Source organism: Triturus cristatus, chromosome 6 (assembly GCF_964204655.1).
Source record: "Triturus cristatus chromosome 6, aTriCri1.1, whole genome shotgun sequence".
Lineage (NCBI taxonomy): Eukaryota > Metazoa > Chordata > Amphibia > Caudata > Salamandridae > Triturus > Triturus cristatus.
Genome location: NC_140589.1, coordinates 787,285,364 through 787,311,402, shown reverse-complemented (window position 1 = coordinate 787,311,402; position 26,039 = coordinate 787,285,364). Strand labels below are relative to the sequence as shown.

The window sequence follows — 26,039 nt, the reverse complement described above, 5'->3', positions numbered from 1 at the left end:
TGTGTTAGATTCTCCAGCGAATAAAACCTTCTGCCATGGTTCATGTCTGCCCTATTGACTTTCACAAAATTCATCTGATAACTGCATGGAAGACAAGTTCTATAAACGTCTGAGCAAGCTTTGCTAGTGCAAATACACAGAAAGCAAGGTTGTTAAATGTCTCCAGGTTATAGGTCCAAATAATTACAGTGCCACAAACGTAGCGAAGCATTGAAAGTGCAAATTTGTTTGGTTCCAATTGCCAAGAGTTTAAAAGAAAAATCTGTAAAATGCAAACCTATTAAAAAGCCTTATATCCAGGACGTCCAACTCTGAAATTAAAAAACTAAAAGCACAGATAAGTAGAAAGAAGACAGGCTATTTTAACACTCAATGGCAAGAAATGAATATAGTCATTGAAATCAGTTCTGGAGATTGGGGAATAGCGCATAAGAGTTAAAGACATCCTCATTATTAAATATAATGTCTAAATGGGAATGTCGTCTCCGGAACCCCTTTGGAATGCCAGCTCTAAAATTCTCACCTGTTAAACATGTGATTGATAATGAAACTGGTAAATCCTTCGAAGTGAGTAATGTAAGAAATAACATCCACTCTCTAACCCCCCCCCCCGCCGTGCTGCTGGACCTTATAATCACAAAGCTCTAGTGGTCCACAATAATATGCAATGGTGGGCCAAATTTCTTGCCCTCCTCTTCGATTGGATATCAAAGATATGTGAAAGGAAGGGTGCAAGGGTGCAGTAGTAAAACAAATATTTTAAAAAAGGGATGAAAACCTACCAAAAAACTATAATCTAATAAGTTTGACCAGTGTTGGTTTAAAGGTTTTTGCAAAGATTTGTTTAACAACCTACATAAATGGAGTATAAGGAAAACATTTAGGGGGGTTTCTGAGAAGGCCATTTGACGGTGGACCACTTTCACCCTGTGGGCAATAGTTCAGAAGTCACTGGAGGCTACTCAAAAGGATCAACATGTGTTTTGTTGGCTTCTGAACTACCTTCAACACAGTAGACAGAGTAGGAAACTGATGACATGGGAAATAGCATTTGGCTTGCTCTCATTAATTCAAGGGCTGTATATATTAATCTAGGTGCATGCTGTACATGCCACTTTAGGATGACTTCTAGAAAAGAAAATTGGATCAAAATGGCCTGTTCGAAGGCTGTGTTATTGTACCAACTTTGTCTAGGCTCTACTTAGCCAATCTTCCCTCTATAGTTAAAACTAACCACTATTTCTCACCCAAAATGGACACTGCATATATCCCCTGCCTTCTCTGTACCGATAATTGATTCTCCTTGATTATACAGCGGTAGGTTTACAAGGGAAAATGTATACTCATGCACAATATTGCAAAATAAGTTGTATAAATATACATTTTGAGAAAGCAGAGATGCTATTTGTTAAAAAGCTTAAAAAGCAACCATAATATAAATGATTTCTCGCTAAGGAAAGAATAGAGAAGTATCTACGCTTGTTGTTTACAGACAGCTTAAATTGGACTGGTCATTTCCAATTGTTAAAAGTAAAAACTACATTATGGGCGTGAGCTCTACTAAGATTCAGTTAGAAATATCCTGGGCACTCTTTGTCCCCTCTTCTGATTGAATTTTCTCTAAACATTCCACCAATGGTGTAATGTGGAGCTGAATTTTGTATATCTGAATAAAAAAAAATCCCCTTGGGAACAACTAAAAAGTGCTATGCTAAGAGGGCTACATTTACCAGAAGGGGCTATGATTCAGATGTAAATTTTGTTTGACCTCATGGATAGAGCTTGCAAGAATACCCCTTTTAGTCTTCTTTAACTAATTGTCACGGTAAGAAAAATGTATATGAAGTATCTTATCTTTGGTGGCTGGAAGCACCAGAGACTCAGAGACAGTGGATGGTTTCTTTAATTAAAAATATAATTCAGTGCAAAGGAGGAGTTATTTAATAGTATGGAAACAATTTCTGGTAAAATATATGCTGCCATTGTATAGCTGAAATGTGATGTTAAATGTTTGTGAATTAAACTTTCAATTGGCTTGACAGTAGGAACACTGGGAGGTGAGGAAGTGTTCCCATATATACATAAACTAATGGATCACAATTTCAGTCACATAGTTTTAAATTTTAGAGTAGCATGTAACCGCAGTTTCACAATGCCAGAGTGTTATCAAGAATAAAAGGAAATCATGAAAAATGCTATTGCTTACTTGATACTAAATGCACTTTATTAAATATTTTAATGGACTGTTTTTTTAATTTTGGAGATTCACAAGCCGATTCTTAAACCTGTCTTTTTTAAAATGCTGCACTTTGACACAAAAGTTGGCAATTGAATTGTTAATTAATATGAGATTCTCAGATGTGACAGTAGCTCTCGGATGATTTATGAATGCAATTAGAATGATGAATTGATTGGATTTGTTAACTGGAGGTGTATTTGTTCTGTTTATATTTGTTTTAACATATTTGTTTAATTGGTTTGATTTTGTGGAGATAATTGTCTTAAATGTATTTGATTAATGTATTCATTCATTCAGAGGGCGCTAAATGATACATGAATCAGCCAATAGCATGAGGTGAGTTTGAGAGACAAATACTCTTATGGGACAGAGCCAAAGCCCAATCTATGTTTTTATTAAAGCATGGAGAATGAAAGGTCTGGCAGACCGCTAGAGCTGTCTTTAGCTAGGCGTAAAAAAAGCATAGCTTTTAGGGAAGAGATTTGTTTTCTCATGAGAGCAAACAGTTTTCTAAGTCCTAGTGACGTACGGACTGTAACAAAAATGATGAACTACATGGTAAATGAATGCAAACTGTAGTAATGAAAAACATTTAATAAAAAACAGATAAATTAACAGCACTACTATTTTTGTAGGTTTGTTTGCTGTGCAGTAGTTGGAGACAAAAAGTATAAGGAAGCTGAAGGAAAAAATAAAAAGGCTGCAAAACAGAAGGCTGCACAGTTTGCACTTGAGGAACTGGGAATAACACCTGGCACTATACAGGTAATTTGTTTGCTGTGTTTGTTTGGCTTTCTCAGTAATCCTTTGGTGTTATTCCAAAGCACAGTGTGTGAGAAATCGGGTTATTCGTTGGCTGGGGTATGAGCCTGGTCATGCAACAGTCACAATCACTTGCTGGGTGAACCAGAAAAAGTCGCTAAGTTAACCTGTGCCTTTCCCTGGGTAGCTTGGCACAAAAAGCAGTCAGGCTTAACTTAAAGGCAACGTGTAAAGTATTTAAACAGCACTCAAACAGAAGTAAAGTGAAGACACAGCACAAAAAAATACCAAACCAATTTAGAAAAACAGAGTACATTTTAATAAATTGACACCAACATGACAAAAATCCAAATTTGTAGAACCAAAGTTATCAATTTTTACATTTTTAGGAAAAACAAGTGCCTAAAAGAGTGCCAACTGCGGATATCTAGTCGCACAAGACCAGGTCAAATTTTGGGTCAAAATGTGTCTCGGTTTTCATTGTTGGCCATCTTGGCACCTTAAGCACCACAAACAAGTGCCCAGAACTGGTGGGACGGCTCTTGGGGGATCAGGACTCGATCAGGCTGGGTCTAGGTGCAGGTTCAAGATGGTGGGAGCCTTTTTTGTGCCTGTGGCTTTAAACAGGAGGCCAGTGAACTATCCCTTGGAGTGACTTCTGGTAGTCCTGCCAGGGTGCACGTGAAGTTGTAGGCCTCAACAGCAGGGCTGGCTGCTCTCAGGACACCCCTGCGCCGCACGGCCACCAGCTGTAGCGTGTGCGTTCCTCCCCGCTGCTGACCTCAGCCTCGCTGAGCCCGCCCCTATGACCCCGCCCCCCGCCGTAGTAACGTGCTTGTGATTGACTCTGTCTGCTTTCTTTCGTTTTTTGCATCATACTGTACTGTCCCCCATATTGTTTGTTTAGATTGCCTGTTTCCCATATTGTCTCCCATATTGTTGTTCTGTGCCGTTTCCCTCTCTGCCCCTGTGCCCCCCGCCCCGCTCCCCGCTGCCTGCGTGCGGCCACGCCCCCTTTTCCTTCTGTGCCCTTCCCGCTCCCGCCACCCAGCTGCTCCTCCCTCCCTCCCACTTCGCCATAAATGGCGACCATGCGTACGCGCAGCGTTGACGCGCAGCGGGCGCGCCGATTGTGCGCCGAAGGCGCGCCAAAGGTAAGCCCGTCTGCGCCCGTCCGCGCCTGGACCGCGCCCAGTGCCAGGCCCCCTGGCCCCCACCGACGCAAGACGACCCGACTGACCTACGACGCCACCGAACTCATCGCACTCAACACCGGCGGGATCCCTGGATGCTACCGAGCCACCTCGAGGCGCACCCACGGACCCTTCAGCTGCCACTCCTGCAAGTTCTCCTGCATCCGGACCTGCACCGCACCCACCAAGCCGAGAACCAGCAGCAACCGCCTGAAGTGCATCCTGCTCAACACCCGCTCCGTCCACAGACACGCCGTGGAGCTCTGGAACCTCCTCGACACAACATCACCAGACGTCGCCTTCCTCACGGAAACCTGGATGAACGCCTCCTCAGCGCCCGACATCGCCATCGCCATCCCAGACGGTTACAAGATCATCCGGAGGGACCGCGGCAACCAGACCGGAGGAGGCATCGCCATCATCCACAGGAACACCATCCGCATCACGAGCAACTCCGACGACACCCTCACAACCGCCGAACACCTGCACTTCCAGATCCACACCGACCCCAAGACCACCCTCAGAGGCACCCTCATCTACAGACCCCCGGGACCACGCACACAATTCAGCGAAGACATCGCCGACTTCATCAGCCCGCACGCTCTCCCCTCCGCTGACTACATCCTCCTCGGGGACCTCAACTTCCACCTGGAGAACAACAACGACCGCAACACCACCACCCTGCTGGACAACCTCGCCACCCTCGGTCTCAAGCAGCTCGTGACCACCCCCACCCACTATGCCGGACACACACTCGACCCCGTCTTCTCCTCCAGCAAGGACATCTCCTTCAGCCACGCCACCGGACTCCACTGGACGGACCACAGCTGCGTCCACTTCAGCTACAGAAAGAACACGATACACCACCACCAGCAACAGGTTGCACGCAGAAGATGGAACAAGATCACAGCTGACCAGCTCGCCGCTTCCTTGAGCCAGGACCCCCCAGCCAGGCCGCCAACAACCTCACGAAGTGGATCAGCAACTGCGCAGACGACCTCGCCCCACTAAGTACCCCGCCCAGCAGACCCGGCAGTAAGAAAGCACCATGGTTCACCGACGAACTCAAGAACTCCAAGAGGAACTGCCGTGCCCGAGAGAGAGCCTGGCGCAGAGACCCAACACCAGACAACATGACCTCCCTCAAGCTCGCCACTCAAAAACACCACCAACTGATCCACACCACCAAGAAAACCGCATTCAAGGAACGACTGGACAACAACGCCCACAACAGCAAGGAACTCTTCAACATCGTCAAAGAGCTCTCCAACCCCAGTGCCGGAACCAACGACATCACCCCATCACAAGACCTCTGCAACTCCCTCACCTCCTACTTCCACAACAAGATCGCGGACATACACAACAGCTTCAGCACAGAGCCGACGCACCCCACGACAGCACCTGCACCCCCCACCACCACCCTCCGCGCCTGGACCCCGATCAACACCGAGGAAACCCTACGCACGATGAACTCCATCCACTCCGGATCTCCAACCGACCCCTGCCCTCACCACGTCTTCAACAAGGCCGACTCCGTCATCGCACCCCACCTGCGGGACATCATCAACACCTCCTTCGACACAGCGACCTTCCCGGAGAGCTGGAAGCATGCCGAACTCAGCGCTCTACTGAAGAAACCATCAGCGGACCCCACCGAACTCAAAAACTACCGCCCCATCTCGCTCCTCCCGTTTCCGGCCAAAGTCATCGAGAAGACCGTCAACAAGCAGCTGGCCGCCTTCCTCGAGACGACTGGATCCCTCGACCACTCGCAGTCCGGCTTCCGGGCCAACCACAGCACCGAGACCCCCCTCATCGCTGCCACTGATGACATCTGAGCTCTGCTCGACAACGGGGAAACAGCAGCCCTCATCCTCCTGGACCTTTCCGCGGCTTTCGACAATGTCTGCCACCGTACCCTAGAGCAGCGCCTCAGCAACATCGGAATCCAAGAGAAGGCACTAGAATGGATCATCTCCTTCCTCGCCGGAAGGACTCAGAGAGTCCGCCTCCCCCCCCTTCAGATCAGAAGCCACCGAAGTCATATGCGGCGTTCCTCAAGGCTCCTCGCTCAGCCCCTCCCTCTTCAATGTCTACATGAGCCCCCTTGCGGCCATCGCACACCAACACAACCTCAACATCATCTCTTACGCCGACGACACCCAGCTGATCCTCTCCCTGACCAACGACCCCGCCACCGCCAGAGCCAGCCTACACGAGGGGATGAAAGACGTAGCCGAGTGGATGAAGAACAGCCGCCTGAAACTGAACTCAGACAAGACGGAAGTCCTCATCCTGGGATCTTCGCCCTCCGCTTGGGACTACTCCTGGTGGCCCCCCGCCCTGGACAGCACACCCAAACCAACAGACCACGCACGCAACCTGGGCTTCATCCTGGACTCCTCCCTCTCCATGACCAGACAAGTCAACGCCGTCTCCTCGTCATGCTTCAACATCCTGCGCATGCTACGTAAGATCTTCCGGTGGATCCCCACCAAGACCAGGAAGACGGTCACCCAGGCCCTCGTCACCAGCCGACTGGACTACGGCAACTCCCTCTACGCCGGAACCACTGCCAGACTCCAGAAGAGACTCCAGCGAATCCAGAACGCCTCAGCAAGACTCATCCTGGACATCCCCCGACACAGCCACATCTCCGGACACCTGAGAGAGCTGCACTGGCTCCCGGTCAACAAGAGAATCACGTTCCGACTCCTCACCCACGCACACAAAGCCCTACACAACCAAGGCCCAAGATACCTCAACAGCCGCCTCAACTTCTACACTCTCACACGCCAGCTTCGATCAACCAACCACGCCCTCGCCGCCGTCCCCCGCATCCGAAGAGCCACCACAGGAGGAAGATCCTTCTCCTACCTCGCCGCCAAGACGTGGAACTCCCTCCCGACCCACCTCCACCTGACCCAAGACCACCTCGCCTTCAGGAAGCAGCTCAAGACCTGGCTGTTCGAGCAGTAGCGGACCCCCCCTCCCCAAGCGCCTTGAGACCCTCCGGGTGAGTAGCGCGCTATATAAATGCTGTGATTGATTGATGAATTGAGGGTTCAATGAAGGCTGTAGGCAACAAAGTAGTCCTTCCAGGTACAGCAGCTGTGGAAATGTGCCTTTTAATGAGCACACCGGTGCAGGGGTCACCCTTATCTTGTCCATGGGTTCGTAGACCAACAAAATAGAGATTGGCACTGAAGCTGGAATTCAAATAAATTTATTAATCACTCATGAGTGGGACCACATCCATACAATACCCTCAAGTGTTGCAGGAGGTAGTACATTGAATACACAGACCATGGTGCTTTTATCACACTTTGTTGCAGAGTAAGCATGTAGATATAAATAGAAGGTACAGGCCTACACAGAAATAGTTACCGTCAAACATGGGCAGGTGGGTGATGACTTAGTCAGCAAAGTGGGAGGGGGAACAGAACTGTTTACAACCGCAGAAAATAGTTGACAGTTATATCTTTAATCAGGTGCATTTTAGCAGCTACAGGCCTTTTTTCAGCACATACATTACTTTGGCTCAGTACAGAAGAAGTTAACTAAAGCTGATGCCTCAAGCAGAATAAAAGGGCAAGCAACAGTGAAGACGAAAGAATTACATAGCTAAAAAGATGGATGTCGCAACCAAAATGGCTTCAGCTTATGCTAACGAAAATTATTTCAGATTTCCACACAGAAGTCTGGCAGAGAGCACAGCAGGTCACAGCAGCAGGCAGTCCTCTGAGAGTCCTTCCATAGGTCCAGTAGTGAACCGAAAAGTGGCACTGAAGAACCTATTTTGATATCCTGTGCCCCTTTTTGGGACGGTGGGAGAAGCTTGGATTCCCTGACTCCCGTGCCCTAGCTCCAAGCTGGTTGTAGTGACAATGCAGGGTTGTTAGGCCTTTTGTGTGAAGACAGAGCACAGGCTATTCATTTGTAAGTGGGGCTGTGCTCAGCTCAACCCCTACAGCCTGCCAGTCCATTGATGCACACCTAATCCCAATATTGTGTGACTGCCTGGGAGGAATTCACAAAGTATAATTGTCAGCTACACCCAGACATTTGACCCAAGACAGGCTGCAGGCACAAACGGCTAAGGGCTGGAAAATGCCAACTTTTCAAAAGTGGTATTTTCAAAATTGTAATGAAAAATCAGACTTTACCATTAAAAAGAGTTTATCATTACAATTTCAAAGGCACCAAACATGACATATCTACCTGCTCTCTATTAGGATTTACAGCGTATTCAATGTAATAAGGAATCCACAGTTTTATTTTATGGGAGGGGTAGGCCTCTCAGTAGTGAAAAACTAATTTATTAGTTTTTCTATACCATGACATGTAAAACCTAAAAGTATACGTCCAACCTTTTAATTACACTGCACCCTGCCCTATGGGCTACCTAGGCCCTACGTTAGAGGTGATTTATACGTAATACAAGGGGAGTTTACGACTTCTCAAGGGGGTTTAAATGCAAAGTTGGCATGACAGTTTAACACTGCATTCAGTCTGCAATGGCAGGCCTGGGAGGTGTTTTAAAAAGCTACTTAAATGGGTGACACAGTAAGTGCTGCAGGCTCATTGGTAGTATTTAATTTACAGGGCCTGAGTATATGTTACACCACTCTGCAAGGGCCTTACAAGTAATATGTCAATTGGGTATTATCCAATTTAACCATGTTTAAAGTAGAGAGTACAAGCACGTTTGCACTAGTTAGCAGTTTTAATGTGCAGAGTCCTAAGGCCAACAAAGACAAATTGAGCAAACAGTGGAGGGTAAAAGGCAAAAGGTTTGGGGTGGCCCTGCAGAGAGGGCAGGTTCAACACAATGAATTTTTTATGAAGCTTCAGAACAGGTTGTTAGACAGCTACCTGACTATCGCTACCTGTATTTTTTAATGTTCCATTTTCTAGTACAGTAGAGAATTTTTACTACCAATGTCGTTGGCTCTGAGGTAAACTGCTGAGATGCAAACTGATTAGCGAAACGTGAATAAGTGTCAGAAGATTATATAAATGAGAATGCTGTCTGTCTCTTTCTCGCCATCACTGACACATACCGTGGTAAACCATATTGTTGACAAAAATATTGTGTCAAAACATTTGTTACCACAATATCATTCTTATATGCTTACCATGGTAAGTCCAAAAATGTTGGAAAAAATATCGTTGACACTAATATTGTCTAAAAATATTCAAAATTATCGATTTGTTTTTAAATATAAATAGAGTTTGAAGTAGAAAATGTTAAATAATGTAATATATACATTGAATAGAATGTAAATTAAATAAGTTCCACTAATATTTAATAGTATATATCAATACATATTTCTAGAAACACACACCCTCACACATATGTATACATATATGTGTTCGTGTTTGTTTATATATAGATAGATATATATGTTCGAGGCATATGAGCTGCAGATTACAAACTGTGCATAGATCGCCATCTGGTGTTGGGCCCGGATGTTGCAGTTGTTTTTCTCTTGGAAAGTCTTTGGAAGTCACGAGGTATGTGACTCCTCCTTTGGATCGTATTGCGCATGGGCTTAGGCTCCATCCTCGGATTGTTTTTTTCCGCCATCGGGCTCGGATGTGATCTTCGCGCTCCGGTTCCGAACAGTTTCCAGATCTCCAATCGATGCGCAATCCTCCCCCCCTTTTCTCTGTATTGTTTTCAATCGTGATCTCCCCACTCGACGCGGCTCTCATCGATCAAGACCGATTCCAGTCATCGACGACGGCCTTCGGGCCTGCCCAAGCTCCGGTCCTGGCTAATGAAAAGGACACCCATCAAGAAGTGCCCTTGATGTGGGTCCAAATTCCCCCACACCGATCTCCATGAAGTATGCAATCTCTGCCTCTCCCCTGAACACGAGGCTCGAGACTGTCCGGCGTGCAAATCCTTCTGGTCCAAGAAAACTATTCGAGACCGAAGGGCACGAAGAACTATGGCCCACTCGTCGGCGGCGATCCCAGACGACATCTTCTGAGAAGGCGTCGGCGCTCCAGAAAAACAACACACCGACGAGGGCTTCGTGAGCGCCTCCGAAGCCAACGATTCAGATGTGGAGGACATCACTCCGGCACAGAGGGTCGTGAGTACCGAAATCTACCCCCGCCCCACACCCTCCATGGCATCCAAAAAGGCTTTGGTCACGCCTTCGCCTCCGGGCCTAGGTACGACCAAGAACATTGCTTCCCACGCCACACCTTCGGGCCGGTAAAGAAGCCTATTAAGCCTCCTAGCGGCTCGGGCTCGAGCCAGCCCAACGTCGGTGCCGAGAAACACTCCTCCGCACCGACGCTGAAAAAGAAAATGGCCTCCTCGGCACCCAGCTCCATACCGAAGCGCTCGGCGCCGAAAACCAGCACCAGCTCCTCGGTACGGACACTGTCCTCGGAACCGAGCAAGAAACACAAGGCCACCGACACCCATATCTCAAAGCAGAAAACCATCTCGGAGCCGAGTAACCAACCAGCCCTTTCAAAGCCGCACAGTTCAAAACATCGTACTAGTGCAGACTCTAATACAAAAAAAAAACTGCGGCCCGACGCCGACGGACAGACCACTCTCTGAAGAACTTTTTACACCTGATCCATTGCAAAAAACACTGATCAAGGATCCAAAAACTGGACATTTGATGCTCAGCATCAAGAAGAGACAGCTGGACAAGCCTGCCCCAGCTCCACCTCCAAAGAGGAAGGACTTTGCTACCGCCCCTTTGAGAATACCCTCGCCCCCTCTTCCACCTCCTCCTTCTCCCCCCCACCTCATCATTCCCCCACACCCTCTCCGGATGATGACAATGATGATGTCTATGATGACATAGGGGATGAGCCCGATGACCAACCTACAGGAGACCCCACTCCTACAGGCTCCCCAGACCCATGGGACGACTATAACATTCCTGACATTCCTAACGTTCTGCAGGATGATCTCTCCCCTTCGAGACCATCCCCACCAGAAGACTCATTGGGGTTCAACCACCTACTCCAGAGTGCTGCACACTACCATGGTGTAGATCTCCATACCGACCCCGTGGAGGAGGACTTCCTCTTTGATATGTTCGACACGACACACAGGACCACCTCCATCCTGCCCATGCTCAAAGGAGTCATCAAGCACGCGCCAGAGGTCTTTAAAGATCCAGTCAGAGCCATGGTTATCAACCCTCGCATAGACAAAAAATATAAAGCCGCCCCTACAGATCCCGCCTACATCAGAGGGCCAGCACCACTAGATTCCCTAGTAGTGTCTACAGCACGAAAAAGAGCAAACTCCCAAGCATCAGGCGAGGCACCACCACCTGATAAAGAGTCAAAACTCTTGGACACATCGGGCAAGCGCACTGCATCCCAGGCTGCCAACATATGGCGCATCGCAAATACACAAGCGCTTCTGGCAAGATATGACAGGGCACATTATGACGAACTAGAAGCCATAATGCAACACCTCCCTCACAAATATAAAAATAGAGCCAATGAGTTAATTCAGGAGGGCAAAACCATCACCAACACCTCCATCCGCTATGCCCTAGATTCTGCTGACACCGCCTCTAGGGCAATTAACACCAGCGTCCTCCTCCGTCGCCATGCCTGGCTAAGGATTTCAGGTTTCAAACCAGAGGTGCAAGCTTCCATTCTGAACCACCATTTCGACCAGGAACATCTGTTTGGCCCAAAAGTAGATGCGGCCCTGGAAAAATGAAGAAAGACATGGACACAGCGAAGTCTATGGGAGCCTTACAATCACACCCTCCCAGGCACTCTTTTCGGCGTTCTTCCTTTCGAAGCACATCCAGAGGCTACTCCTCTGACACCGCTTCCACTTCCTATAAAGCCCCCACCCAATCCACCTTTACAAGGGGTTACCAAAGAGGCGGCTACAGAGGCTACAATAATAAAAGCAGAGGCAAGACAAACACCTCCCGCTCTGCCTCCACCCCTTCCCAATGACTTCCCTCAGCTCCCCCCAGACCATCCCACTCCGGTCGGGGGCAGACTCCATAATTTCCTCCCTGTCTGGACTACCATCACCTCAGACAAATGGGTAACGCAAATAATTCGGTCCGGCTACTGCCTCGAACGAACATCTACCCCCCCAAACATTCCGCCCAAACAACGCCCAATGTCACACGAACATTTAGCACAACTAAAGCAAGAGGTAATCTCGCTCCTACAAAAGAGTGCGATAGAACTAGTCCCTACCAACCAAAAAAATATGGGAGTTTACTCCCTATATTTTCTCATACCAAAGAGACGAGACGCTAAGGCCCATCCTAGACCTCAGACCCCTCAATCATTATATACACTCAGACCATTTCCACATGGTCACATTCCAGCAGGTACTTCCACTGCTCTCCCAAAACGACTTCCTGGCCACCTTAGACCTCAAGGACGCCTATTTCCACATTCCTGTTCACACCGCTCACAGGATGTTTCTCAGATTTGTTGTGGACGGTCAACACTATCAATTCAAAGTGCTCCCCTTCAGAGTCACCACAGCACCACGGGTGTTCACCAAGTGCCTAGCAGTAGTGGCAGCAAACCTGGGAAGACAACACATTCATGTCTTCCCATACCTAGACGACTGGCTCATAAAAGCCAGTTCATACAACCAGTGTGTACAACACACTCACGCCACTATCCAACTGCTTCACGACCTGGGCTTCACAGTAAATCACATGAAGTCCCATCTGCAACCATCCCACGTAAAGCAATACCTCGGTGCCACCATAGACACCGCAAAAGCGCTAGCCTACCCCAATCCTGCCAGGATAGCAAGCATTCAGGCTCTTCGTGACAAATTTCAGCCAGAACACTCTCTCCCAGCCCGAGTGTTCATGCAACTCATAGGGATGATGGCCTCTTGCACCTTCATAGTACCTCACGCAAGACTCCAGATGCGTCCTCTCCAAGAGTGCTTAGCGTGCCAATGGAACCAGGCCCAGGGTCAATTGACAGATCTGGTGTTGGTAGACGGTCGTGCCTATCACTCTCTGCAGTGGTGGACCACCAAAAACCTTTCCAAAGGGCGACCGTTCCTGGACCCGGTTCCTCAGATAGTACTAACAGCGGATGCATCACTCTCCGGCTGGGGAGCTCACCTACTACATCACACCATGCAAGGCAGGTGGACGCCTCAATAAAAGTTACTCCACATCAACCATCTGGAGTTACTACCTATATTCTTAGCCCTAAAGGCTTTTCAAACGCATCTCTCAGGCAAGGCCGTCTTAGTCCGCACCGACAACGTGACGGCCATGTACTATATACAAAAACAAGGCGGCACACACTCTCTGCAGCTCTCTCAACTAGCACAGAGCATATGGAGATGGGCCATACCCCAAAAAATCTTCCTCCTAGCCCAACATGTCCCAGGAGCCCAGAACACAACAAATCCACGAGTGGGAACTCCATCCACAAGTTCTTCACCCGTACTTTCAAATGGGGGGGGCATCCACAGATAGACCTCTTCGCCACCCACGAAAACGCCAAATGCCCCAGCTTCGCCGCCAGATATCCACACCCATTGTCTAAAGGCAATGCGATATGGATGAACTGGTCAGGCAGATTTGCGTATGCTTTTCCGCCTCTCCCACTCATTCCCTTAGTGGTGCGCAAACTACAACAACACTCCCTCACTCTCATCCTAGTAGCTCCAACTTGGGCTAGACAACCATGGTACACCACACTGCTGGAACTATCGGTAGTACCGCACCAAAAGTTACACCTCTCTCCAAACCTCTTAACCCAGAACCATGGAGAGATCAGGCACCCGGACCCAGCTCAGCTCAACCTTGCGATCTGGCTCCTGAAATCCTATAATTCGGTTACCTCAATCTTCCGCCTGACTGTATGAACGTCATTAGAGAGGCTAGGTGACCTACCACTAGAGCTTGCTACGCAGCCAAGTGGAAACGTTTTGTGGTCTATTGTCACAACAATAACTTCAATCCCCTAGATGTGTCCATTCAACACATCATAGGCTATTTACTACACCTACAAAGATGCAATCTAGTCTACACATCTATTAGACTGCACCTTGCAGGCATAGCAGCTTACCTACAAAACAGGCAAGTACCTGCCATAAAAGCCTTCATGGAAGGCCTCAAAAGAATAATTCCCCCCAGATTGCCACCCTTACCTGTGTGGAACCTAAACATCGTTCTCACTAGACTAATGGGGCCACCCTTTGAACCGCTACACAAATGTGAACTTCAATTCCTAACATGGAAAACTGCTTTCCTTGTAGCCATCACTTCCCTCAGAAGAGTCAGTGAGATACAAGCACTCACTATTCAAGAACCTTTTCTGCAAATGCACCATAACAAGGTTGTTCTCCGTACTAATCCAAAATTCCTCCCTAAAGTCATTTCTCCCTTTCACCTAAACCAATATGTGGAACTACCTGTTTTATTCTCGCAACCACACACCGTTGCAGAAAGAGCTCTCCACACATTAGAAGTCAAACGAGCCTTACTCTACTACATCGAGAGAACACAACCCTTTCGTAAAACCAAACAACTATTCGTTTCCTTCTCACCACCACATAAAGGGAACCCCCATCTCCGAATCTGGGATAGCTAGGTGGATTGTCAAATGCATTCAGATTTGCTACCACAAAGCAAAACAAACGCTATCTGTTCCCCCTAAAGCCCACTCTACACGTAAGATAGGGGCTTCCATGGCATTCTTAGGGAACATCCCCTTAGATGATATCTGCAAAGCATCTACATGGTCAACACCGCACACTTTCACTAAACACTATTGTGTAGATGTGCAGGCTAAACAACAAGCTAGTGTGGGCCAGGCTGTACTCAAAACATTGTTTCAAACCACTGCAACAGATACTGGTGGTCACCGCTAGGGATGGGTACTGCTATACAATCTATGCACAGTGTGTAATCTGCAGCTCATATGCCTCGAACGGCAAATGCTACTTACCAGTATGCATCTGTTCTTGGCATGTAGAGCTGCAGATCTACACACGCCCACCCGCCTCCCCGGCTACCTTTATCTGTTCCAGTTATCTTATTTAGATACAGCACACATGGGCATCTTCACTGTTTATTACTACGCTCCATCATTTCCCTGCTGGCGTAAAACAATCTGAGGATGGAGCCGAAGCCCATGCGCAATACGATCCAAAGGAGGAGTCACATACCTTGTGACTTCCAAAGACTTTCCATGAGAAAAACTGCAACATCCGGGCCCAACACCAGATGGCGATCTATGCACAGTGTGTAGATCTGCAGCTCTACATGCCAAGAACAGATGTATACTGGTAAGTAGCATTTGCTATATATATATATATAGAAAGAAATATATAGATATAGGAGAAGTGTGGCTGAATGGTTAGAGCGGCAGACCCTGATGCAGAGGTCTGACCCGGACCAGGGTTCAATTCCCGCCTCGGTGGGTCTTGGGCTCAATTTCCCCGGACCCGATAATTCTCGCCTCGGTGCCTATTCTAATCATGGGTCCCACTCTGCAACTCTGGGCAATAGCTTGCTTAATCTCCACAACGGCCCCAAAAAGCGCTAGGATGCCTGGCTTTCACCTTGGGGGTGCCCAGGAGTGGGCACTTCACAGGGAAAAGCCAGGAAGGGTTCCACAGCGGTATGTGCACAGCGCCTGAGAGACCCTTTCGGGGGTGTGCGGAGCGCTATATAAATGCACTACATTTACATTTACATTTACATAGTGTAACACAATGAAGTTATTTAGTTAATATATCTTTATAATATTTTAGATGTATTACTATCAAAATATAAAAAAAACAATGTAAAATAAATACTTTTATTATGTTACACTATATATATATATATGTGTTTTTATATATACACATATATATTATGTGTATTATAAATACCATATTATATATATTATCATCATTAAAAAACTTTGCCGTTGCGGCTGGATCCTTCTCTTCTCCAGTGCAATAACCACAGCACCTCGGCTCCAATGTGTCAGCATGTTTATTTAGCAAACACTGACAACAAGATCCCAACACGTTTCGGAGCCTTCGCTTCTTGGTCACGGGTTAGGTTTGCGTTACTTTCGTTTCTCATGTAAAGAGACAACCACAAGTGCAATGTGCAAATAATAAACATAGAAAACAGATCCTTGTCAGTTTCAACTTCTCTCTGAATAAAGTTACATTGGAGGCAATTCGAAAATTGTTTCTCAATAAAATTGACTTTGATACCAAGGTCTAACAAGTATGGGAAAATAAATATTTTCACAAAACACATAACTTCATGTATTCTCGTTAGGCCAGTTTTATACAGAATTCCGCCCTAGTGGGCGATTAATTTATAGGAAAATAAATATTTTCACAAGACACATTTTCATGTATTCTTGTTGCGCCAATTTTTTATGGCTCTGGCAATACACACAATTCTGCCCTAGTGGGCAATTAATCATTGCTGTAAACATTTTATATTCTACCCATACATTTATGACTTCAATCAATAAAAGCAATCCATTGTTGCTAAATTCTGCTTGGACTTAAACTAATGGTCTATCCATCTTCACTGAGATGAAGATTATGCCTCAATTCTGGCCCAGTGGGCAAATCACACTTTTAAGTCCAGAACCACAGTTAAAATAAGAGATATTCCTACTGTACAACAGTAGCCAGATATAATAGCTCCTCTGCGTTTTAATTATCTTCTCATCTGAAATGAAACAAACAAAGGTCAGCGGTTAAAATAAATTTCACAAAAACTTGATACAATTAAAATCTGTATCAACCTAAGATCAATATATTTCAGGGAGATTTCAGAACAACTACTGCTACAATCATATTATCCTAAATGCATGGCCAATTCTTCATCCTGGTTTAACCCTGTTGGATGAAGGGTATTATATCTGATGATCATTTTAGATTCTAATCTTCTCAAGTCCTATTTCCACCCCTTTCTCTGGCTGGGATTTTGTCAAGGACATAACATTTCAATAGGTCACAGTTCTGATTATGGCTAGCCTTGAAGTGTCGGGTAGTGGGCAATTGCTTATTATTATTCTTGATTGCTCGCAAGTGTTTGAGCACCCATTTTTAGGTCTCGCCTGACCCAGCGCATGTGCTGGTCTGGCGAGACTTATTGAGAGGGCTCCAAAAAGTGCTACCAGGCCAGCCTAGAGCCACAGTGCATGTGCGCGGGCGCGCGCGCCGCGCTTGACCGCGATTACTTTCACTTTCGCGGCCGCTTGTTTACTCTCTTTCTTGTGATTTACTCTCCCCTTACACTTGCTCTCCGAGTTGCTTCCCCCACCTAATCCCCTTCGGCATGTTTTTTAAATTAATTTATTTAAACCATCCCTACGCTCTATCCCTTGCTGGTGCCACTGAATGGCTGACTCTCCCCGTCCCGTCCACTGTTTTTCCCGGGATATCGCAGGCACCTCAACTCGCTTTAAAAAATAATTCACAATCCCCCTTCACCCAGCTCCTTTATTGCTCCACACTTCCCCCCATAATTACGGCAACCTGGCCCTACTTTACTTAAATGGAACCCGCTCGCATCTCTTAAATTGCCCCCCCATCACCACTTGCAAATCTGTCATCATGCTCATAAGCTCAAAAAAAACGGAACGGCAGTTTGTTTTTCTGCTTTAAAGAACGCCTAACTTCTCTCTCTCCCCCGTGTGCTTCTTCTCCTCCCTCTACTCCCGCCAAGTTTACTTTTAACCCCCCACCCTGCCTCTGAGGCATCCTATCCCTTCGCATCACATTCTGTAATTTTGTATTCATGCACTGGGGTTCACAAAAGTGGGATGAACAGTTTGTTTTACAAAAAAACATAACTTCCCCCTCTTCCCCAATGTGCTATTTCCTTCTCACATTCTTTTGTCCCTTCCTCTCTCTTCCCATCCGTGGTTTTCAGAGTTGCTTGCCCGTCCCACCTGCCTTGTTTGTTTATTATTTAAATCCTCCACTCTAGTCTTCATGCTCATAGAATTAAAACAAATGAGACAAGAATAGTTAGACAAAGTATAACCTTCTAACTATGATTTGGGACATTTGAACTCCTTTTTCGAGTTTTAGTTACCTTGCTCTCGGACCACATTTATGTGATTCCAGAGTGGCTTCTGCTGTCTGGCATGGGATTCTGGGCCTGCTGATGGTATATGATGAGAGCTTTGGGTATTGTATTGTTATACTGTTTCTTGTGGCATCTGTTGCCTGGCAGATACTTCTGGGAGCACTGTATGTAACCTATAAGTGCTTTTCACAAATAAATTAAAAAGGCCGATGTGCCGGATCGGGGCCTTGTAAGTCCTTCAGCAAATTAAGATAACCTTTGCAGGATAAAATTCAAAGTCAAAACCATAATCATTACAGAGGACAAAAAGTAGTTAGTCAGATTCAAATCAGCATCCATTATGCATGAAAAGAAAGCTAGTTGCGACAGGTGATAACATAAGGGAATTAGCCAGAACCAAAATATAATTCAGCAAAATACTAAGACAACGCTACTCATTTCATAAGTCAAGGGAGACTCTAAATGTATCAGCAAGAGGACTGACACGGAATGGAGCCAAGGCCATTATAGAAGTACCTACGAGGGACCTCAACTCAGTTTCACAGATTATTAACCCCTTCACCACTCTGCGCAACATAAAACAGTTAGTCCTCAACATAAACTAAAAACCACACTGAACTACACTTATAGAAAGTAAACTTGATTGCAAGGTTTTAAATTTCATGACCTTAACTTTTGTATTTTTTAAGCAAGTACAGTAAACAATTGCAACAAAACTTATTTGTTGAGCACAGGATGGAAAATGTCCACCTGAGAGTAATGGGAATGGTTCTGAGTTCCACTCTGAGATCTATCTATCTATCTATTATTGTACCCAACTAATTTATAGAAGACATAGTTTCGCCAAACCAAAGTAGCCAATGTGTCTCAGTATAGTGTCAAATGAAGGCAATTCAACGTGATCCAAACTGCTTTGGCTGAAGTACACAGTAGAAGCAGTTGCTTTTCACTAAATAATCAGAAACCTGTCTTAATTAGTCATCTAGAGGATGTTGCAATTGTGAGTTTCACGCAACTATCCTGAAGGGAAATGTCACTTTTAGGTCTTATCTATAGACAGCTTCTAGCTGTCTGTTTTTAAAAGTCGTATTCTGTACAATACCGACACTTAGAGTAAACGTTAGTTCAGCTCATTGCACATGACTATTTTTCTTTTTTGCTAATATAACTTGTTTCCTCTTTGTCAGGTGGATTTCCTTCCTCTAGTTCTATTGGTCCCTCCCTGCAGCAATCTTCTAACTATCCTTATTATTGAATTATGTGTATCCTCACAATGGTCACATCTAGGGTACTACTTTTTAGGTCTTGCCTGAGCTAGCGCATGCGCTGATAGGAGAGACATTTAGTAGGGGCTTTAAAAAGTGCTACCACAAGCTGCTTTGGCTGGCCTAGCGCTTGCGTTCACAAGCGCGTGCACGCGCGCAACCGCCAGCTTTATCTGCCTTTCCTCTCACTTGATTGCTTCCTCAACGCTCCTCCGCCCCTCCCCCGCCGTGTTGCACTGCTTTCACTTTCGCGCGCGGCCAATGCTTGTTTCTCATGACATTGCAGTTCGGTTTTAACACGGTCATGTGCGTTAACATCGCTCATTACATAGCATTGGCAGATATTTGAATTCAGTTCTGACAATGCACTTTGCTTTATTGGTGTTGGCAGCTGTGATTATGTTGTTAGGAAAAGCCAGTGACTTGCCGAGCGGTGCTCTCATTGCACTTCCTTCAAAATGCTGTGTGTGGGCGGGCTGCCAATGGCGTCGTCTTGGTGGACACTGTCATATGCAGACTTGGCAGCCAGATTGAAACCGTGCGTTGAAGTACTTGCGCATTGAACTAAAATCAGTATGGAAAGTTTCTTGTGCACAAGTCGTGATTAAGGTAAAGGGTTATTATACTAGTATTTGTGTTTATAACGCTTGCCCCTGGCGCAGTTACTTGTGTATGGGGTTTATCTACTCAGAGAAAGGGAGGGCGGTGTTCCTGTAATTTCTGTTGCTTATGAAGTAAACCGACGCAACACCCCTTCAGCTGTGATTACGAAATGAGGCACGCGCGATTTGTAGGGGGGCAGCCAAATTAAATGGCAAATGGGAATGTTACTTAAAATGCGTACTACGTTGGATTTTAACGTCTTTTAGGGAGAGGTAAGTTTTTAATCACCACGGGAGATTTGACTTGTTTTCCTTTTTTATTGACTACGTCGATCCCCCCCCCCATTTAGTGTCTGTTTGTAATATTTTCCCCGTACTCAGTAGATTTGTGCTCCATATCAAGATGGCGCGGACGTCGCTTTTCCTTCTGAGTTATCCCCAACCCTGTGCCTGGACTGCGCTGTATTAGACGCAGCTCTATCTGGTGGCGGCTGTTCCGCCAGACGGACACAAAATGGAGGCGGTGCCGTCAATGTGGAGTGAATCCGGCTGACAGGCAGCGGGGTCTTAGCACTGGGAAGCAAACTGTTTCCACATTTCACTGCGCAGTGCGGTCATGACAGCTGTCAAAAGAAAAGGACGTGACTTAAAAACAAAACAAAAAAAAGTAATTGGTTATTTCATAGCATTTTTGTGGAGTTTTCTAACAATGTGTCTCTATTCTGTGTAAATCAGTGAGCGCTGCAATTCTCCCGCCTTTCTTTCATTAGTAAATGCCCTTCTTCACTATTAACAAAGAATACTAAGAATACTTACCTTTTCCATTAAATTACAAAAGATAGTAGTTACCGTAAAAAAATACTTGACCAGCGAGCGTACGCGTCATATGGTTACTTTATAGTTATGAAACTAGATCTCATCTTGTTTCAGTCCTCGATGTTTCCTGGTAAAAATATGCGCATAACCTGAGCTTCAGGCTTAGGAACTTAATTGCCTGCCTGGATTAGGAAATATTGTGGGTATTGTTTTAGCAGTACTACCAAGGGAGCTTTCTTTCCAGCTATATATTCTGCAGACCCTTTCCCAACATATATTCCATACAGTGAATAAATGACAATATATACTGTGGCAGCTCTATGCGGATTGACTCCAGATAATTTCCCATAAAGTAAAAAGATTTTTTTAATAGAAACGTCTGCTCCGCAGCCCACTCCACCCCATTTTTTATTTCCCACTGACCTTTAATCAAGGCGAGAAACAAGATCAACCTCCTGCACATAGGGCTATGCCAGCCAACCAGTAAAAAAAACAAGGCAATGGTTTGGATGCTTAGAATAATCTCAACCACTGGCGAGTGTGTGGGGCTGCATTCCAGTGCATTGTTTTTCAGAAATCCATGCAATTCAGTACTGACCCGGCTCTTCATGGGGACAGTCCACCCCGAGGCACCCTCCGGAAGGGAACATAAGAAACCCAAGACCGTTTTCGGTATCGTTATCACAGCTTATCATAACCAAGCCTGGGATGTCAAAAGAAGTTTGGGATGTCAAAAGAAGTTTGAAAAAATACTGGGAAGTTCTTAAAGCAGATCCAGACTTAGTAAAACCAGTTGGTGACAATCCGGCAGTAACTTTCAGGAAGGCAAGATCTTCAAAAGATACTTTGAGCTCTTGTTTAGTAAACAGTGAGAAAGATAACAAGCATTTACAATGCAATGGTCTCGGCATTGGTAAAGTTAGAGCGATTGGCATTGCTCATGACATTATTTTTGTTTATGTTTTTGTTTTTAAAACATTTAAAGAAACGGCATTGTCATGAGCAATGCCAATAGCTCTAACTTTAACAATGCCGAGACCGTTGCATTGTAAATGCTTGTTTCATTCGCAATTACCTTACCGAATGGAGGGACGACCTTTCAGCCAAGAGCACCTATGTTTGTTTTATGTTCTAAAATTGTAAACCTATTTTACACATGCCTGCACGTGCGAGACCACACACAAATACAACCTTTGAATTTGACGTCCTTTATTAAGTTACGGGGACAAACCAATTCGCTTTGCACCCTTCAGAAACACTGACGTTTATCTCATACATGTATGTAGTGTAGGGTTGTGTTTTTGTAGTGTCCTTCCCTCGTGGCGGCAGGCCTGGCAGCCTAAGGGACTGATCGGCACTTCCAGCACCATGTGCCAAAGATCTCGTATTTGGGGATGAAATTAATGCATAGCACTTTATAATGAATATTGATTACATTGGGAGGATGTTACGGTAATAGTTGAATAGCTTCTCTATATGCACATCATCTCAAATTAAATTATGTGTGTGTAAATCGGTGGTGGTGTACGAAATCGCGTAACTTTTTCTCTGGTGAAATTCACGAACATTTTGCGAAATCATGCTTTACCTAGCAAATGTGGTTTGCCGGGATCCCGCATCACTGCGTGTTTTTTGTACCCAAGCATGCAAATCTCACGAGATACTGGCAGGAAAATAGTTAGAGCAGAAAATATCTTTTGACAAAACATTTTGTTTATTTACAGTCTCTTGCTGGTATCTTGCGAGAAATTTTTAGCTAGGTGCTTGCTCGGTTAGAAAAAGTTACATGAAAGTGGGTAATGCTTAATTTCTAGAAATGTTGTGGATTGCACATAACGTAAAGATTCAGGAATTTCGCTGTCTTAATTAAATTTCGCCCAGATCTACCAATTAGCCTCATTCATATTCATTGTAGCTATCCTGAAATCCTGGCTGGATTTTAGTTTTCTGTGAGTTCAAAATGAACATCCATAATTCCGAGGATTACACAAACAGCGGATACCATGTAAAGGGGGCTTCGGTGACTAGTGGTGACGTTTGAATAACCTTATTATAAATTGTGATCATAGTTTGAGATGAAAGAGCTGAGTAATGTGTCTCTGGAGAGCTCAGTAGGTTGAGTGCCTGCTAGCTCTGGTGGTCGGGCACGTGGGTGGGTGGATACATGCTCAGTAGAGTCCTGAACAGAAGCAGCTCTGGCAGAGGCTTGTGGTCCCCACGAGTGGCAGTCTCCCTCGAGTCCCGGGTTTCCGAATCTGACGCTTCCCTCCGGGTGGAGGGCCCGGGTTCCGTCACGTGACTCTGCCTGCACCTCATGAAATGGGAAAGCAAAACATGCGAGCACCTCCGGCAGGGGGGAACCGTACAATAGGATGTGGGAGACCTTTTTGAAGATTGGTAAGTGATTCAGTTCATGAATATACTAAAGAAATTCCAAGTTTTTGCCCCCCTGCAATATGGGAAGGGTAAGTAAGCCGTTCTCTGAAAACGTGATGCAAATGAGTACAGTAGCTAGCCCCTCAACATAACCACGGTCCGCCCCCTCCGCTTTTCTACGAGTCAATCTATCTGCACACACCTAACTGCACCAACACGCCCACCAATAAGACACCAGCTCTGTGGGCGTCAGACGATTGGTCGTTCTCAAAGCAGGCTGGAGATGCAGCCATACCCTGCTGAGTCTGGCCGCATGAACCCTGGCATCCGGGGGCGGGGGTACATACAGTGCTTGCCTTCTCTGGGGAAATCTCACGTGACCCTTAAGTGCTTTCACCCAAACCTATTCCTGGGGACTCTCATCTGGGATGACGGCAATGAGAACGAGTGAAAGACAGCAGGCCAGAGAAGGGAGGCGAGAAAGAGGGTGGAATGAGGGAAGACAAGAGGGAAAGGATGGACGGGAAGAGGGGAGGAGGAAGAGGTGTAGCGAGGGAATATTGAACATAGGAAAGAATGCTGAGAAGAAGGTGGTATACGAGAGGGAAACCAGAGCAAAAGGCACACCACCGCCTTTCTCCGAGGCAAAGCAGAAATGCCTCGGAGAAACGCAGCGTCCTTTTCGGATTCGGGGGCGTGTTTTGCTATTGTCTCCTCCCTGTGACTTCTCGCAAAAAACACGCCCCCCCGATCCGAAAAGAACGTGGCCTAATGTGAATGACTGACCTCTTCTCCAATGGCTGGCCAGCATTTACTAGGCCAGCCAATGGAGAACAGAGGAGAAGAGGGGCGGGTTCAAGCCCCTCTTCTCCCAAGTCATTATCTCTCGCGAGCGAGACTGCGCAAGCGCAGCCATCGCTAGCCGAGACCTAAAAATTACATCAAACGATTTTGTACCTGTAATAATTGTAAAGCCTGTAAGTACAGTGAGAGTTGCAAAATGTTTAAATTGTCTTAAAACCAACAAGCCTACAAGATTTCAAAACACCTCACCTGCAACACTAAACATGTTGTGTATGCTCTCAGGTGTTCGTGCAATAAATTTTATATAGGTAGCACCATACACAAAGCTAAAAAATCGGAGCTCGAACACTTGCGAGCAAGGTGCCCTTGCAATAAATGTTATATAGCTAGCACCATACACAAAACTAAAAAACGGGTGCTTGAACACTTGCGAGCAATCAAGAATAATGATAAGCAATACCCCATTGCCTGACACTTCAAGGCTAGCCATAATCAGAACTGTAACCTATTGAAAGTTTATGTCCTTGACAAAATCCCAGCCAGGGAAAGGGATGGAAATAGGACTTTGGAGTTGAGAAGATTAGAATCTAAAATGATCATCAGATATAATACCCTTCATCCAACAGGCCTTAACCTGGATGAAGAATTGGCCATTTTTTTGGGATTATATAATTGTAGCAGTAGTTGTTCTGAAATCTCCATAAAATATATTGATCTTAGGTTAATACAGATTATAATTGTATCAAGTTTTCGTGAAATTTATTTTAACCACTGATCTTTGTTTGTTTCATTACAGATGAGAAGATAATTGAAATGCTGAGGAGCTATTATATCTGGCTACTGTTGTACAGTAGGAATATTTTTTTATTTTAACTGTGGTTCTGGACTTAAAAGTGTTATTTGCCCACTGGGGCAGACCTGAGTCACAATCTTCATCTCAGTGAAGATGGATAGACCATTAGTTTAAGTCCAAGCAGTATTTAGCAGCAATGGATTGCTTTTATTGATTGAAGTCATAAATGTATGGGTAGAATATAAAATGTTTACAGCAATGATTAATTGCCCACTAGGGTGGAATTGTGTATATTGCCAGAGCCGTAAAAAATTGGCGCATTAAGAATACATGAAAATGTGTTTTGTGAAAATATTTATTTTCCTATAAATTAATCACCCACTAGGGCGAAATTGTGTATAAAACTGGCGTAACGAGAATAATTGATGTTATGTGTTTTGTGAAAATATTTATTTTCCCATACTTGTTAGACCTTGGTATCACAGTCAATTTAATTGAGAAACAGTTTTTTAATTGTCTCCAATGTATCTTAATACAGAGAGAAGTTGAAACTGACAAGGATCTGTTTTCTATATTTATTATTTGCACGTTGCACTTGTGGTGGTCTCTTTAAATGAGAAACGATAGTAATGCAAACCTAACCCGTGTCCAAGGAGCGAAGGCTCCGAAACGCGTTGGGATCTAGTTGCCGGTGTTTGCTAAATAAACACGCTGACACATTGTAGTAGCGGTTCTGTGGTCATTGCACTGGAGCAGAGAAGGATCCGGCCGCACCGACAGGCTTTTTTGGTGATATTTTATATATTAGATACACAATAAAAGTGTAAAAAAATATTAACAATTCAATATGAAAACATGTATTAATTAATGTAGACAATAAATAAAATATAAAAAAATGTAGAACCCTTAAAACTTCGCCTCCAGTTTCCCACACCCGAAATCCATTGGCAACGCACTATGAATGAGTTGGTCTGGAATATTTTCCTACGCAGTTCTGCCTCTTCCAATACTTCCTTTTGTGGTTCGGAAGCTTTGGCAGACATCACTCACCCTCATCCCAGTAGCTCCACACAATGGCCTGCCAGCCCTGGTTCATGACTCTGCTCGAACTCTCACTGGTTCCGCATGA

The 26,039-nt window shown here is 45.5% G+C and overlaps 1 protein-coding gene across 2 annotated transcripts in view; it reads left to right on the top strand.

The window, feature by feature from the left end:
- Positions 1-26,039, top strand: part of EIF2AK2 (eukaryotic translation initiation factor 2 alpha kinase 2) — a 300,514-nt gene that overhangs the window by 85,384 nt on the left and 189,091 nt on the right. For both annotated transcript variants that reach the window (XM_085611364.1, XM_085611363.1), the window contains exon 5: positions 2,875-3,004. In XM_085611364.1, coding sequence (XP_085467490.1) covers positions 2,875-3,004 — 130 coding nt within the window. The remainder of the gene's footprint in view (positions 1-2,874; positions 3,005-26,039) is intronic.